Consider the following 18982-nt stretch of genomic DNA (forward strand, 5'->3'; position numbering starts at 1 on the left):
ATATTATACCTAATGTACTTTTTACAGGAAAATATTCTTCTAGATAGTCAACAGAAGCTAAAGTTAATAGATTTTGGTCTCTGTGCAAAACCCGAAGGCGGTATGGAAAATCCTCTATTTACGTCTTGTGGTTCACCTACATATGCAGCTCCAGAACTTGTTCAAGGAAAACAGTATTTGGGTACAGAAGTAGATGTGTGGGCCATGGGTGTACTGTTATACACTTTATTGGTAGGAGCTCTTCCTTTTGATGATTTGAATATAGATAGCTTGTATAGAAAGATATTGGTAAGAACTATTTCTTATATTTAAATATATAACATAATTTTTGATTAGTTTTATTAAAATACGGTTCAAAATAAAAATGAATAAATAATATTTTGAGAATATTAACTGTTACTGATATTTATAAATTAATATTTTTTTATAGTCTATTTTCATGTACGAGAGAGTTATAAAACCTCCCTTATTCCATAACATAGTACAGTCATATTAAATATTATTACAGAATCATCTCAATATTTGAATATTGGTGAATGTTGAATGCAACAGTAATTTTCCTTGTATCCTGTGTTTTTTCATTCTTTTAATGTGTCCGTACCATTGTATTCTTTTTGCTTCAATTCTATTTACTATATCCTCATTTCTAATATATTCTCAATTTCGTAGATCATAAGTTCTCTATACTCCTTATTTCCAACTTTCACTGGTCCATTAATTTTCCTAATTATTATCCTCTCATATATCCTTATTTGTTCTTCATTCATATTTGTTAGTCTCATAGTTCCAGCAGCGTATGTAACTACTGGTTTTATCGTAGCCTTATAGACACTTAGTTTGGTTGTTCGGCGTATTCTCTTGTTCTGAATTATAATTTTATACTTATTATATGCCCTATATACCGATTCTTTGTTTTGTCTCATTTTTTGTGTCATTTTTGTTGCTTACCATAGTTCCTAAATTCTTAAAGGTGTCGACTACTTCGAAGGTGAGGTCATTTATCTTTACTGTTTCTTGTTTGTGTAGTTGCCTCGTTCTTTCTTTCAATTTCAATATATTTTGTCTTTTTCTGATTAACTTACTTTTTTCTGCTTATCTTACAATTTTTCTAATGTGTTCTCTAGACTCTTTCGGTCCCTTGCTAATAGAGTTAAATCATCAGCATTTATTCCAAATTCCTTAGAAATAATTGCTTTAAATATTAAAAAAAAACATTTTAATAATCTTTATTGATCCTCCAAAACTACCATGTATAAATGGGGGAGGAGGTCTATTCCAATGTGTTATAATCACTCGGAATATGAACGTCGAAAACATACCTTTTGGTATTTGAATTATTAAGAACTCAACCAATGTTAATAAAGTATTGTCAACTTACTAAATAAAATTTTGTTAATATCACAATTTGTGTAGAAAACATCACTGTAAAATTATAATTGTTATTGTTTGTGCATTCATTCATTTATATGTATAAAAAAGGAATTTAAGCGAGATCAACAAAGGATACTGTGTTTCAACACTACTAGGTAGGCAACCCTATCGACAAGTTCCTATCTATTGATTAGAAATTAAACAATTTATAAACAAGATCATGCTTAATAATAAGTCTTTTTCATGTATCCGTTGGTTTGTCAAATACCTACTTTTGTAGTTTAATACAGATATACGAGGCAAACCAATAGTTGGTGTACTGGATGGTTATTCGTTCATTCTTAGAAGTGATCCGTTTCCATAGTCTCAATTTATCTTCCCCACGCAGCGAATCACCTTTTTTTTGGTTTATTCCAAAGCCTAAATCTGAATAATTCTTGGAATTTGCTTACCATCGAGAACACTGTTGACACTAGCACATTCACTGCTGGTCTTGAGCTAACTGGTGAGCTAGTCGCCTGGACCTTGTAACTATAGGGGACCTATTGGCATATTTTGAGTTTTGGGTGTGCACGGGAAGTATAAATAAGTAATAAGTAATAAATGGAAAGAAGTGGATGAAGAAAGTATTTCCAATTTACAGACGAACATTTGAAATCAATTTTTGGAAACAAACATTGATTTGGAATGGTTATGAAAAATCCCAAATATCTAGGAGTATCCACAAATTTTCGTTCCCAACTCTTCCACCCTCCTCCACTGGTTTGGAGGATCAATTGAGGGTGTCGCTTCCTTATATCAAAGGTATAACAGACAAACCCCAAGGAATTCGCACAATCTTCAAATCCCCTCAGAAACTCCCACCTAATCAGATAAGTCAAAGATAAAATATCCAGTGAACACCATGGAGTGTATGAAATCCTCTGCTCAGATTCCTCAGTACCTATATTGGCCAGACAAATCAACGTATTTCCGTCAGAGCAAAGAAACACTTGTCTGTCACTAACTCCGATATTTCCTCAACCTTTGCCCAATATCTTGTTCGTACCGGACACACAATCGATTTCAATAGAATCGCCCCACTTCGCTCCTTCAAGTCCAGAATTATTTGAGAAGCTATCGAAATAGAGACACGCCCAAACTCTCTGAATACAAGGGGCGACAGCTAGACATTACCGGCAACCTGGAAACACCTTCTTCATCCAATTCTTTCCAACACCACTTCGGCCAACAACATTTCCTCTAAAACTCCACGTGAAGCCGAATTCTACATATTCAATCTCTATCAAAATATGATTTGACACTGACCATTTGCGTAATTAATATTATTCAATAGATCACCTACATCATGAACATCAAAATAAAAATAATAAATCAAAATAAAAATAATAAATCAAAATAAAAATAATAAATCAAAATAAAAATAATAAATCAAAATAAAAATCTTTCTTGGATAGTTATTAATAACTGTGGGAAGGTTTGTATTTGTAGTATGGCTCGTTATTGTGAGAATTAATGTTGGATATGCCCAATATTTTTGAGTGAACTATTGTAGCACTTTAGTTGTGTCTCTATAGGTATTTGGTTTTAGCCAAATTCTCACAACAGATAGAATGTGTTCTACGATTTCTTGATTTCTGTTGCAGTTTCTGCATCGTTCTTTCGTTTTTCTTTTCTCATATACTGATATTTATAAAGATCTGCCCATCTTGGACGACGAAAAAGAGTGTGCGCAGCATCATATACTTCCTCACAGTATCTACATAAGTCATTTATGGCCATTTGCATGTCAAATAAGTATTTTGAAAACATTGTTGATCTGATAGGGGTTAAGTCAGGTAGCGATCTACTTCCCCGTGTGTTGTTTTAAGCTAAGTTTCTATATGTGGTATGAGTTGCCAAGTCCATCTCTCATACTTCCCAGTATACAACTTTTTCTGAAATTTTTGCTCTAGCTGCTCCTGTATGTTCTCCTGGGACTCTCTCATACGCCTCTGTGTTTTTACTCTACTACTTTGCGTTACATTTCTGTTAAATGTTGCAGAGTCCTGTATGGGTACAGCATACAGAATTTGAGAGTGCATAATTGTTGTGAGTATTAATTTTTTGCTTCCATTGGGTCTTCCAATGTTTGGTATCAATTTAATTAAGTCATTTTCCTGTCTTACCATAATCCTAGGTATTTAATTGCTACTCCTAGTGGACTAGCTTAGCGCAAATGATCTTCAAGCGTCAAATATCCACTATCAAAACTATATAATTTTACTTACTACCGTGGCTGCTTTCAATTTTTGCTTCCAATACTGTCTTAACAATACACGAATTTCATGTTTGTCGCATTCCATACTATTCATTATAAAAACGTACTGCGTCGTCAAGAAACAGAGAGATGATTGCTCTGTTCTGTTTCTCTCTTTTCTATTTATAACTTGAGCTAGTTTGGCTGGAACCACTTTACCATTCTTTGTAGCGTTTGCTATATTAGTCAATACTTTTCAATACTTCTTTTTCTTCTTCTTACGTTAGGACTAGGTCCTGTATTTTCATCAAGGGTTTGCCAGGAGTAGTTGGGATGCTTAGGACCAGCTTTCATACCAACTTATAGGTGGTCGTCCAGGAGGTCGAGTTGTGTCTGGTTTCTTTTCCTTTGCAATTTTTGCTAACCGTTCATTTGGCATTCTGTCAACATGGTCTCTCCATTCTCTTCTGCGGCTCCTTGCCCATCTTACTACATCCTGAATATCGCACATGTCCCTTATTTCTTCATTTTTCTTCCGATCGAGTAACGTATGTCCTGTTATTGATCTCAGAGTCCGCATTTCTGTTGTTCTTAGGAGCCATTTAGTGGTTGTGTTTTCCGCTCTACTTTCTATTGCATATGTCATGACCGACCTTACGCAGGTTTTATATATTCTAATTTTACATTTTGTGCTCATGTATTTATTTCGCCAAATTAAATCTCTGAGGTATCCTGATATTAATGCTGCCTTCGTTGTTTGTGCTTTTACTTCTTTCTTTAGATTTCTATCGCTTGTTATGTTTGTCCCTAGATACTTGAAGGACATCACTTGTTCTACACTCTGATCTTAGATCGCTAGTTTACATCTTCTCAGTTCTTTAGATATTGTCAGAGATTTTGTTTTTTTTGTGGATATTTGCATGTTGTACGTATTCGCTATTTGTTGGAATTTATATAGGAGCTTCTGTAGGTTATCTTCGTCTTCCGAGATGATTACTGCGTCATCAGCATAGCATATTATTTTTATTTTCAATACTACTAGGCAATATCATCCACCAAACTTATTATGGTTGCACTAACGAACACATCCATATTTAACAGATCATCATATATCATATTCCACTGAGTTGGACTTGTGGGACCTCACTAATCACTTGTTTGGTCTTAGGTACTCCTTCAGCTTTATTATCTTACGGTCTGCGAGATTTTTGAATTCAGTGTGCTTTTCAAAAGGTTATGTTGGCGTTTTTATTTCTTTGTGTCATCTTAATGAATTACACATTTATAAGCCGTTTTATCCTCTAAGTATACTGTTTTGTAATAATAAATTTTGTTATATGTATTGTGAACAATCTACAACTGTGCGTTGGAGCATTTTTTATTTCGGCAGTATCACGTGTCGAACTTTGTTTTTAGAATCAGTAGTGTAGTAATTTTTTTCGACAGCTTTGTTTTAATTGGTATTTGTCTAAGATTTATTATTTCGTAATTATTTATATATCGTAATTTACCTCTTCCTTGTCGAATATCCGGCATGGCGCGCCAAGCTTACCAATGAATTAGTTCATCTCAACGATATCTGTTTAATTGTGCTCTCCCTTGCTTACTACTGGCGTTCCGAGCCCAATCTCTCGCTAAATCAAAGGTAATCAAACCGCGACAACTAGGGATACCGTTTCTACAGTAGTCAAATAAAAGGCTACTATAATTTCAGAAGATTTTCAATTACTTGCGTGGTTGGTTGGCCATGCCTACGTAGTTGTATATCTAGTACTAGAGTTTAGTTTTGACGAACCTGTTATGTTTTATTTGAACAATTTCAATGGCTTATAAGGAATTCTAAACAAATCAGTAATAAACATGCTTTATTATTTGCTAAAATTTGTATCCATTTAATAATTTTTGAAAGTTAATCTGGCAAATATATGCATGGTTTGCTGAAGAATTCTATTAGTAAAACGTATTCAATAGTTGGTAGTGGTCCGAAAGGTTTCTTGGTTAAACTCCAATGTAAACCCAAATTATGATACAGTCTTTCATTTTCATTATTCAAAACGTTTTTTAATCGATGTTTTATTTTTTTATTCATTATTACACTCGGATAAACTGAAAATCCGACAGTACAACAAAAACACAAGCAACTTACAAATAATATTTTCCAATTTAGAGCAATACTTTTTCTTAATACTTTGTTTATCCTTTTAATAGTGTATTTGTATTCGTCAGACGAAGCGAACGAGATTAAGTTGTTTGGCATCTCTAATGGAAAGTGGTTACATAATCCGAATATTGTTATATTTCCGTCAGGCCTTATTACGACTGGTTCTCTTTGGACACTGAGGGACATTACAATGTAGCGAACCTATTATTTGAATATGCTATGTAACTAAAAAACTGACATTGTCAAATTTCTTCTCCCTCCAATTTTTAAATAAAACTTGAACTATGTACATATTTTGTTTAGTGAGTGAAGCAATTCCATGAAAAAATTAATAATAATAATATAGATCTCTTGCGATTCTTAACGAAGAAGTAGAAACTTAGAGGTTATACGTCATTATAATTGACATTTATAAATTATATATTTATGAAAGGTTGATATAAGGAGCATATCATAAGAAGGGTTTGGTATGAATGTAGGAATTGTAGATGAATTGAGGTATGCCCAGTTGGAAAATTAAATATCATAATTCATTATTGAAAAATTTTACAACGTGTAACATAGCGCAAACCTTCTGCATTTAGACGGACTCACAGATATACACAGAAATTGTCCTTACCTTCACCATCCATAATATATTGTAATTGAAAAGTGTTGACGGCTAAATATTTTTTATGGTGCCGAGATGTGGAGATACCTGTTGATATTGACCTTGAACTTCTGTAAGCTGAACTATTCGGAGACTTGTTTTGGTGGCTGATTTCACAGGCTTCCACTTTTCCCGACTCCTGATAAATTGACGTTCTGCGCGTCTGCAGATGGTCGGGTGTTCATGAGCCACGTCTGCATGTGAGGTAGGTATTGCAAATACTGCTCTAGGTGTAATTATGTTGGACAGCTCGGAAGAGTGTCTGCAGTGTAGTATCGGTACAACAGAGTCAGATTAGCGGACCTTATCCTATGCTCAAAGCTGTCCAAGTTTCTGATTAACTCCGAATCGCCTATTTTTTGAAGTGTTCTTTTCTGTAATATGTCGAGCAACCTCAAAATATGGCTTGGTAAATTCTAATATGCGAGCAATACTCCAAAGATATGGAATCTGGGCATTATAGTAGACTAAAAGTTGTTACAGAGTATATATATATATATATATATATATATATATATATATATATATATACATATATATGCATCTAAATGTTCATCATTTTAGGTCCCTTCTGTTTCAAAATTAGTTTTTTTTTGATAGTTTTTAATAGAAAGATAAATTTTGACGTTTCGACTTTTCTTTAAGTCTTTATCAAAATATATTTCTTTTAAAAACCATAAAAAAACTAATTTTGAAACAGAAGAGACCTAAAATCAAGAACATTTAGATGCATTTATTTATTTATATATATATATATATATATATATATATATATATATATATATATATATATATATATATGTAATTTCTTATTTCTTAGACATTTTGATATGTTTATGTTTCTAAATGTTCTTGATTTTAGGTCTCAAAATTAGTTTTTTTTTGATAATTTTTAGAAGATAGAGATAAATTGACGTTTTGACTTAACTTTTGTCTTTATCAAAACATTTTTTATATACACAGTTTGTTAGTTTTCTCTTTATCCTCCATGAACTTAACCTGGATTCTTATTTATGACACGTCGGACAAAAACACACTGATCTGCGTATGATTAATTTAGTTTATTTTTATCTCCGATGTCTTAAAAATTAAAATACTTAGACATTTTTTCAGGCTTGATACAATCAGATGAAGTCGAGATAACTGAATATATCTTTATTATTCAGCTTTCCTTAACAGGTTTCTTGAGACACAAATGTGTTTTTGTCAGATGGTCAAATATACAATGTGATTTTGTTATCAAAGCCTGCTCAAAATATGGTCATCACACCAAAACATCATTTCTTCTTTTCTCTTCTGAGTCATTTGTACTAAATCTGGCGAATATCCAATTGAACTTTAATTCATTAATTTTGGCCATTGCAATAACGGATGTGCGACCTGGTGCATTGTCTTGATGAAACAATACTTTTTTACATATCAATGGTGCCGTGAATGCCCCAATTTTTAGAATTTCATTATAACCGGACAGGACCGGCTTCACTCGTGGACGAGTTCGTAACAGTAATAAACGAAGAATTAAGACAACTTATCACTGAATTTATTATTAACCTCAACCCAACTACACTACGAATAATTAACTTAAAATAATATTGTAACGTTTTTCGTATTTATTTACACTCTTTCTATTCGTGGGGTGAATCAATAAACACTGTCTTATACGTTCTTAATTTATTTACACGTTATACACTATTTTTAATAATTCATTTAAAGATATTACTTAAATAATTACTGCGATTACTTTACTAATTTGTTCTTTTCACTATGACAGTTTATTTTAAACTAACTGCGTACATTATGTGGTTATATACCTATCCCAAACGAAGTCTCTAAATATAGAACAAAAAGAAACAAATAAGTATATCTTATAAAAAATTGTCTACACTCAAACATCAAACGAATTCACCAAATTTTTAACTCCTCTATATAACAAAATATATGATAAATTACCGACTAAAAGTAATTATCTCTTGAAGTTTTGCTTGATTTTGTTATTCAATTCCTTCGAGTGGAATATTTATAAGTTTTGAATTTATTGATAAATAGTGAAGAAAAGTATCTGCCACAATTTAAGTTTTATATTTTACTCTACATATTTCTGTATTTTCACAGACTGGTAAATATGAAGAACCAACATTCCTCTCATCAGCTAGCCTTCGGTTAATAAAATCTATGCTTCAAGTTGATCCTAAAAAGAGAATTACCATTAAATCATTAATTTCGCATCCATGGCTTACACTCGGGATACTAAAATCCATAGAAGTGACAAGTCAGAATTCTAGGGGATATCAACGTGATTGCGTCGAACTCATGGCTAGACATTACCACGTGGAAAATAAAACGATGTGGCAGCATTTAAAAAAATGGAAATATGACTATCATACTGCTACTTATTTATTATTGTTATATAAAAAGAAGAAAGGATCCAGTCTTAAATTGAATGATGCAGCAAAGAGAGCTTCTGTAGATATTGATAAGGTAATATTTAATCAAAAGTACTTAATATACGAGGGCCGTTTTTTTTAACCACCGATAGGCTATAAATAAAAGTTCATATAAAACAACAATTTTATTACTAAAAGATTGGTACACTTACGGTTACTTTTAACATAATCACCGAAGCGATAGAGAAATTTGTCATATATGTGGACAATCTTTTCAATACCCTCTTAAAAGAAAGTTGTCGCCTATGTAGACTAACCGTTCAGTAGCATTAGAGTACAAAACAGACTTTGAAGATTCTGGAAATTCCGTAGACAAAATAGTAATGATGAATCTGCGATTTACTTTAACCATTCTCTCAACTTGTTGAACCAGGTCATCTGAAATGACAGATTTTCGTCCTTGGCCCCCTTCATCATGCACTAAACTTCCAACACTATTCACGCGACTCATTCTTCCATGGATATCTGTAGCACCATGGCCTTCGGCCTGTAAAAAACGAATCATACTTCGCAATTCACACTTGGCGGGAGCATTAATAATGGCGTACATGTTTACGTGGCTGTAGCACAACGCCGACTGACGCCTGAATGTCGACAATGGCGGAGTGTGTAATGCGAGAGCTTCGCAGTCGCCTACAGTGCATGCTCGCGTAGCGTCTGCATGGAGCCATCGAGGTTAAAAAAACGGCCCTCGTATTAAATTTATTCCGTGGGATTTTTTACTGTATAAAAATATAAAACGAAAAACGCATACAATTATGTAAGTACGTAACTACCAAGTACTTTTATAAATATAGATTTTAGTCCACAATCATGTTAGATCTAACGACCTCATCCAAAAAAAATAACATGCCATTTCCAAATTATAAAATATTTTTTTCCTTTTGAAGAATAACCAGTATAAATAAAACTCTTGGTACAAAATGTTTTTTTAAATGCTTCAAACCATAGATATATACAATATATATGCACATATACTTTATTTCGCATCTTTATGGATAAATAACTCTATTAAACCAACTTTATTGTCAGATATATACATACTGGTTTCTGCCCACCCCATAATCCATTCATTAAATTTCAAAATAATACACTATATTGTCAAGCGAAAGTCGAAACAGTATTTCTTACAAACCAAAAATAACAGTGCTAATTATTTGTTTACGAGATTTATAGTTTATTGATGAGTGCGACAAGTTAAAACTTGTAGGTACCGGCTGATTCGTTTATTATTCTTTAACTGTGAATTATTTCTTCGGTGTTTATGATTGTAGTTTAGTCCTAGTTAGCCCTGTAAGACGCAAGAACGTGAGTGATTTATACTTTTATGACCGTTCATATTTGAATTGTTTTCGTTCTCGCAAATTCAGATATGTAAGTTTTTAAATGAGTAAAACCAAGAAACTACTCGTGCTTTAATCGCAAGTCTTCACGGTCTAGGTAATGTACCGTGGACTACAATATGAAAAAATTTGCATCCACCAGGAGCTATGACGATAGAAAACGTTCAGGGCGACATTGAAAAATCACAATCACAAGATGAACGTATTGTATTAATCAGTAAAAGTGATCGACGACTTACGGGCTTATAGATTGCAGCTGAGATCAATGAGTCTAGAGATCTGTGTCTGAGTACTTCTACAGTGAAAAGCAGATTGAGAGAAGTTGGCCTTTTTGGATGGGTGGCAGTGAAAAAACCTCTTTTAAGACGTCAGACTAACATCAAGAGATTGCAATGGGCTAGATAACATGAAAATTGGACTGGTTTTTTGGTGTAAGAAAAGAGTGTTTGTGCGCAGGTCAAAAGAAGAACGGATGTTAGATCTATGTGTAATCCAGACTGTAAAACACGGCAGAGAGTCGGTGATAATTTGGCGATATTTTGGACGAAGTGCGACTTGAGAGAGAGAGAGAGAGAGAGAGAGAGAGAGAGAGAGAGAGAGAGAGAGAGAGAGAGAGTAGAAATTGAATAGATTTCTAAGAAATAAGGATATAAAAAAATATCAATGGAAAATGTACTACTTTCTGGTTAGCAAATGATCGGCAGGATATTATTTTCCAGCTTGACAACGATTCTAAGCATTCCTCTAAACTATGCAAAGAGTATTTGAAAGAATTGGAAAGAAAGAATGTACAGAAAGTAATAATTGGGTCGTCACAGTCACCTAAACTCAAATTGAGTTGTTCTCAAACACTACACTACGATTTGCTAATATAAATTTGGAGGAAAAAAATTTTGAGTTGATGAGACAAATAATAATTTCAATGCATTGACAATTCCACATATTTAGTATATCTGAATCTTCACATTACTGGCCGACTGTAGGGAGTACATATATTAAAATGTTGTGTTCAAGTGATATAATTAAGACTAGTATTGGGCTTTTAACACGTTTGTTATATGAGGCAAGCATGAGATAGGCAAGAGAAATAAATCGTTCTTTTCTCGATTCTAAAAACAAAAATGATGTCAACAGCTCAATAAAAAAGATTAGGAAAATCTAGATACTGTTTTGCGATTTCTATATTTTTACCCTTTCTATAAATTATTTTTCTTGTTATGGAGTTATTTTACTCGAAACAAATTATCCTAATAATGCTCGTGTCCCATTTTTATTCCTATCAATATTCAGTAATTTATTGTTTTTGCTTCTGTTCATATCTCAAGAAACATGTACATTGTTTTTCATTGACTGATTTTTAGGAAAGTACCTTCAAGAAGAGGCCCGTTCTTCGAAGTATAAATTCACCATCTGCAGTAGAAACTCCACATAAAGCTACTGATTCACAGTATATCAATGAGACCAACATTTTTTTGACAAGGTCGCAAAGAGAAGCCGGAGATGCTTGCAATAACAGTACACCAAATCACACTCCAAAGAACACAATTAATAATTTCTTAGAACCCTCGAAACCATCTATTATAAGGAAACCTTATAAAAGATTAAGAAGTCCTGGTCCTGATGACATGTCACCAGGTTAGTTGTTTTATTGTCACTTCAGTACAATACTTTTTCCTGCAATAAAGTAAGTTTATGGTTTATTGTTATTGGGTTGAAAATCGAAAAGGAGTAGAGAATCACTGATTGCCTCCATGAGAAACAATGCATCATCTTATTGATTGTACAAAAACTTACTAGTGGAAACCGTTCAGTATAAATTAATTATAATTATTAATATGAATATAAATTAAAATGAATATAGATGTAAATTCACTTAAAATTCACTAGCAGGTGTCTTTCAATTCATGCACACTGGCGTTGAAATTATTAATTAATCCATTCTTTAGTTAAACAAAATTATTTCAAAAATTATCTAATTTGAACAAAGACATTTGTGATCATAAATAGTCAATATTTGCGAAGGGTTTTCTTCCAAGATTATTAAACATCGTAATAAACTCATTCTAAAGAACAAAACAGAAAAATTCCATTTCGAAGTTCCAGAGAATGACTCTCATAAATTTGCAGTCCTTGCTGTACTGCGGCTTTAATCCACGCGTTGCTCAGCACAATCCATTTTGATATTGAGATGTCACTTTTTCGTATTTTGGCATCTACTGTGGTCATGCTTCAACTGGCTAAGACTTACCATTTTCAAGTACTAATCTATATACCTGCACCTATACCTAGAAGATATTTTTTACATCTTATTGTTCCTTTTCCAAAATTCATATACTTTTCCCAGAGGGAAAAATCATATGTGATTTAGGCTTTAATCCCCATGTTTTGCAAACAAGTTTGCGACCAGTCCACATAGCCGCAGTGCCTATTTTGCTTCATTGGAAAGTATTAATTTAGTTACATTGGGGATTGGTGCGCTCATATTTGCCTTCCTCCTCCTTGTAAATGGGATTAGTGATGTTTTACTGGGGTTGATCGAGAGTTGCTCATTATTCAATTTTTGATTGTATTTAGGGCCGTTACACCTTCATCCTTGCCCCTTACTACCACTACTAGATCAGCCGTGTAGTCTAGAACTGTAAATCCAGTTGTGTCTAATAAGGATTTTTTCCACTACCAATGACTACAGTAGGGGTGATAGCTTGCTCTCCCCGCCCTTTATTGTATTAGCGGTGGGAGAGTTTTCGTTTATTTCTACTGTAATTTGATATAGATTATAAGTCACAATTGTTTTCAAGAATTTTCTGCAGTTATTTTTTGGATTGACCAAATTTCTTTGTTTTGGTTTTTTGTATTCTTTGTATTTGAGTAACTGGATTTTTATATCCATTTTTTGAAATATTTTATTTTTAATATGAAATATAAAAATGTATATAATCAGTTGATTAATTAATAATTTGGTATTTATTGTTTTTAAATTGAACAATTTCTTTTTCTACTCCAGTGAATTCTGTATATTTTAATCAATTAATGTTCCTACCCATTTGCAAGTCAATGTACCTACGATCACGAAAGCCGGATTGCCTAGGAAGCGCATTAAATGGACAAGTGAGTTGAATTCATTCATTATGCGCTCCTATTACAGAGCAACCAACATGGAGTCCGATATGACCACCTACCGATCGCCATTCATCGTCATTTTGTTGAGAGGTACCCAGAATTGCAGCATTTAACTGAACAATGAATAGCTGACCAGAGTATTGTTTATTGTGAAGAACAATTCGCTTCTTGCACATATCCTGCAGCAAATACGAGCAGAGGTCCTTCTAGATTTTCAAAGAATAGATGATCATCTCGCATCGCAAGATACAAGCGGTACACACTATGAAAGATAAAATCACCAACAATCAAACTATACTCGATTCTAGACAATGCCGAACCAAATATCGTCGTTAAAGTGTCACTCGAAATGCACAAGGCATTAGCGGAATTTGAGGGCAGAAACCCTATACGTCGTCCAAAATTAACTATGCTGAGGACCAAAAAAAAACTCAAAGAACATCATTGCAGGAGTCGACTACTATACACTAGAGCGGCTTCATTCATTTATTTATTGTGGAGCTGTTGCAGTACTCCGTCTACATAATCAGCAAATATACGTGATAAATAACATAATTGTGCACAACCCTCTAAACGCTTGAGAAATTACATTAGACAAATTTTCAAGAAAATAGGTACTCACACACAGCACTCGGAACATCAACAACAGTCGCTTGAGAATATTGATCTGCTCCTGCAGAAGCTGAAAGCGAAATCCAAACGTTTACCACGATACATTAAGTGCACAAAGAAGAAGCTACACAGTAACACTTTTCATGGCAACCAAAAATTATTTTACAGGAAACTTGTAACTACGCACAATAAAAACACCAATCAACCTATACCATCGAAACAGACATGTATGTGGTGAACTCCCAAAATCCACAAGAGAAATGCCAACTGGATAGCAGCCGAAAAGATGCGATTAAATATTGTTCTGATTCAGTTTGACGATTTCACACTGAAACAAATCACTGACGTACTCCAAAATACTAACAACTGGAAAGCATCGGGAGTTATATAAGAAATTCCAGAGCGTGCACAGGGAATTAGCGAAGCAATTTTCTCACCTCCTACAGAACTCAAAAGATATCCTTTTTTAGCACTGGGTTCCACTCATTTGCTTCGAAAGAGCTCCCAGACGGATAACCCCACTCAGAACAGATTTATCAAGTGCCTACCCACTTAATATAAGATACAGCTTGTATCACTAACAGAATTTATAGGCACGTAGAGGAAAATAACATCTTAGCAGAGAAACAAAAAGGCTGCAGAAGAGATCACCAAGGGTGCAAAGAAGAACTTATTATGAACTCTGTGATACTTCGGCAAGCACAGAGAGATCGCCGGAATATACACACTGCTTTCGTAGACTACAAGAAAGCGTTGGGTAGTGTTCCTTATTTCTGGCTTGTGGAGGTCTTGCAGTCCACTCAACTACTGTGAACTTCCTTTCAAAAACGATGAAGGGATAGCGAACGAACCTACATCTTCAAATCGGTCCAAACTCTATCAGTCCTGACGAAATACCCATTCGTAGGGGAAAATACCAGGGCGACTCCTTGAGTCCGTTGTCTTGCAATGAATCCCCCATCTACCATGCTCAATGATACATTAAAGGGAACAGAGACACCAACTGTACCATGTCCCATCTTCTTTTCATCGACGATATCAAACTATACGCTGCGAATAAGAGTCAAATCAATCACTTTCTCGATATAACACATCGATTATCTACCCATATACAGAGTTTTGGACTATCTAAGTGCAAGACTCTACAAATCGATAAAGGCATTGTCATGAACGGAGATGTGAAATTTCCCAACGGAGCTAATTTATTGAATCACAAGCAGGCGAAAGCTATAATCCAGGATCAATATACCAAAAGAATGAGGTCACTTATGAAGTCCGGATTAAATGCAGACAACTTAGTCCAGGCAATCAACACCGATGCCACGCCTATTTTAACGTACTCTTTTTGAATTCTGGAGTGGACGAAAACAGAGTTAGAGGATATTCAGAGGTTGACACGAACAACGATGTCCAACAACTACAGCCAACACCTGAAACCATCCACAAGTAGAACAACTTTACTCCGAAAAGAGGGTGAGCGGGGTTTGATTGACCTTCTTAATCTGCATTCTCGACAGGTAATGAAACTACGTGATTTCTTTCATAGGAAATCAGAAATCTCAACTCTACACTGGATTATATCCAAGGCGGATAAGGATTACTCACCCTTCAACCTCGCATCGCCAGAATCTGACTTAAATATAGTATTGGACTCCGAGAAACTGGAATAGTGGTCACGAAAGGTACTACACGGTAGATATCATCACGACCTCAATCAACCGCATGCTGACAAACAGGTGGCTTACTAGCGGCATCTCTTTTCAGAGACCGAAGGCTTGATAGCTATCCAGGATCCGAACACAGATAATGCGAACAAACATCAGAGACCATTCAACATATAACATCTGCTTGTAGGGTGTTAGCTAATACAGACTATCTACACATGCATAACCAAGTGTGAAACATCATCCATCAAAAACTGGCCAACAAATTCGGTCATCTCCATACGTATACAGTACAGTAAGTACCAGTACAGTACAGTAAGTACCAGTACAGTACAGTAAGTACCAGCCGCAGAAGGTGCTCGAAAATGACAATTTTAGACTCTGCTACGATAGGTCGATTATCACCGATAGACAGGTGATGATTAACATAGCTGACATCGTGGTGGTTGATAAAAGAGACAATTCAGTACTTATAATCGATGTAGCTATTCGAATACACATATTATTCTCAACAAACACGTGGATCCCGCAATTAAGACTAAACAGATGTGGCACAGCGAAAATGTGGAAATAGTTCTAGTTATTATGTCAGTAGCCGGAGTCGTGCCTAAAACCCTGCACGATAACCAAAAAACACCTTCGCCGACATCCAGAAGGCTGTAATATTGAATTCTTACAACACAGTGCGCATGTTCATTATGTGCATCGAGTCTAATCCTTTTGATACTTTGTATCCGGGATAGGTAAATAATACCGGCTCTAAGCTGAGTATTGCATAATTCTTTCTCATAATAGTAAAAAATCGTCAAAAATCGTCTTTATTGGTCTGGTATGTCTCCATAATACAATTTTCGAAGTATACACTAAACACACATCATGCAATAGGAGTGTTATTCTTCCATCTAATCACTTCCAACTACCTAACTATGTAAAAAACTTATACAGGCTCAACTATAAATTTATTAAATAATTTCAAAAATTCAAAAAAAAATGAAGCTAGTTACATATTTGCTTACTAAACAAAATTGCTCTGTACTTAGATTTAAAAGAATTTATACCACACAATTTATGGTCCTCGTGTGGAGCATTATAAACTTCGACAGCTAAATGCGTGAAACTTACTTGAAAAAGGCATAGTTATGCTGAGGCATAGTTAACAGATTTTTATATCTCACATGTACATTATGTGTAGGTGTCGAATGTTTTAACTTTCTTAAGAAACACAGAAAATGAAGGTACGCAACATTCGACATTTTCAACTAATTTAATTCGTTAATTTTGGCCGAACAGTGGTCATACTTTCCTTGCTTGAAAATAAATCTACATCACACGTTTTGTACATAATATAGTAAACAACATGACAGTAGGTAAAAATAGTCAATACTATATTCACAAAGCTTTTACCTTATTTTAAAATTACGAATAGATTTATTCTTATACAAGAGTCTCAACTTAGCTTTATTAGTCCCAAGTTCTTAACAAATTGTTTGAATAGTCTCTGAGAAAAAGTAATTTTTTTCATCTCCTTTTTCAAATATTTCGAAAAATTGTGCAACGTTTTCAGCGTTAAATCCTTCAACTTTCGCAACTGATATTGCCTGTAGTGTTTCTACCGATGACTGTGGGTGTCTGGTTAAAAACCCTTTCAGTCATTTTTTACCCGCGGACTACTTTCCACTACTAAAAGGATGCTTTAAAACATCTCTTCTACCAAGACCAAAATATTTTCTTTCCATTTCAATGCAGTAATCTGCTAGCTGTTTCTACAAAACCTCAGGTAAGGCTTGTATCCTACCCAAAGATATTATGACAAGATCTTGCGCACTTCTGTTGTCTTTCACATATCGTTCAATGGTTCCTAAAATAAAAAAAATTGCCAAGAAAAGAGAAAGAAGTAAAATTAGAAAGTTTTTATCTAGTCCATTTTAAAATAAATGCACCACTTGGCATACATGTATATTAAAATTGACTATACCTTTTAGAACATGTTTTGGAGGTATTTTTATTTACATTTTTATCCCTCTGTTTCCTTTTTTTTACGTTGTCATTTGCAAAAAATTCTTAAAAAATTAAAAGTGTTCCAAATATGAGATATCTCATCTTAAATCCCCGTTGTACTGGGTGGTACAAGCGTCGCGCTTTTTGTGTTCGCACGTTTTACGAGAACGGTCGTTCATACGTCTTGACAAGGCAACTCAGAATGTGGATTAAGACACATTAATGAGGCTCCGAGTGCAAATTTATTTAAAATATGGGTTAAGCGTTTTGAAGAGACCGGTTCCACGTTTAAACCACCAGCAAAAGGTCGTCCAAGAACGTCTAGGACCGCAGACAATATTGATAGGATGAAGTACGAAAAAATCCGCATGTGTCTACTCGGAAGCGATAGGCGACTTTAAATTTGAGGCGACGAAGTTTACAACGAATTTTGAAGATGGGTCTTAAACTGCATCATTATAAGCTCCAGTTAACATAGGAATTAAAAGGTACCGACTTTGGAGCAAGGGTCGCAATCGTCAAAAGTCACCTTCCCAGCCCCCGAATCAGCATCCACCATTCACAATTGTCTGATAGTTAAATAGTTTGTTTCAAGAGAAACTACAACTCTCTTCTGTTTCCCACTCATACAGTAGCAACACAGATATCAATAAAAATGGCAAAAATATACACATCAACACAACCACAATAAGCGCAAGTGCGACTAACTCCAAGTTCAGAGCCAATTATGTCTAGAATGTGTCATCTTCTCCCTCCCACGCTAGCAACAGCTAGCAGACGCCAGTAAAGGCGTCTACGGCTGGACCGCGCTTGTTACTGTTTAAACAAATAACCATCGTGGCTCCCCGTAGATGTCTCGCTATTAAGACCTTTATTTATGTTTGTTATTTTTTAATGACAGGCTCGGTTAACCCGGAGGCTCGGTTGACCGAGACTCTGAAAACTGGGAATTTATCTACAAATATCTTGTAATTGTAATTGACTTTTACTAAACTGACTGAGCATAGAATAATTTAAATTTTGACATGCAATTTAAGCTTAATGTGTTTTATAAAACAATTATTCCGGGTCAGATAGGTGGTCACCATCATCTTTACTTTGGTTTCGTGCGATGCTTCCAAACAAAAAACCTCACCTAAAAACCGTGACCGTTTATATAATTTTTCGCGTTTTAAGAAAGTTACTAGCCTCCAGTTAATATATGAGTTGCAATAGAATAGATTCCACCCTAACATTTATATCTGACCCTGAAGGGTCAAATTATGTATGGCCTTTGTCTGTGTCAGTATATTTCGAGTCAAGAAACAGTGTGGAAGAGAAGGGAATCAATCTAAGAATTGCCAAAAGTAACAGATGTGCAGGCAGCCTAGAAGAATATTAT

General features: G+C 34.5%; 1 protein-coding gene across 1 annotated transcript in view; it reads left to right on the top strand.

The window, feature by feature from the left end:
* LOC130904089 (maternal embryonic leucine zipper kinase-like) overlaps positions 1 to 18982 on the top strand; it is a 106566-nt gene that overhangs the window by 10088 nt on the left and 77496 nt on the right. Inside the window, exons 3-5 of the mRNA XM_057816646.1 lie at positions 28 to 288; positions 8533 to 8898; positions 11569 to 11842. Of these exons, the coding sequence (XP_057672629.1) occupies positions 28 to 288; positions 8533 to 8898; positions 11569 to 11842 (901 nt within the window). The remainder of the gene's footprint in view (positions 1 to 27; positions 289 to 8532; positions 8899 to 11568; positions 11843 to 18982) is intronic.

This window comes from Diorhabda carinulata, chromosome 2 (genome assembly GCF_026250575.1).
Source record: "Diorhabda carinulata isolate Delta chromosome 2, icDioCari1.1, whole genome shotgun sequence".
NCBI lineage: Eukaryota > Metazoa > Arthropoda > Insecta > Coleoptera > Chrysomelidae > Diorhabda > Diorhabda carinulata.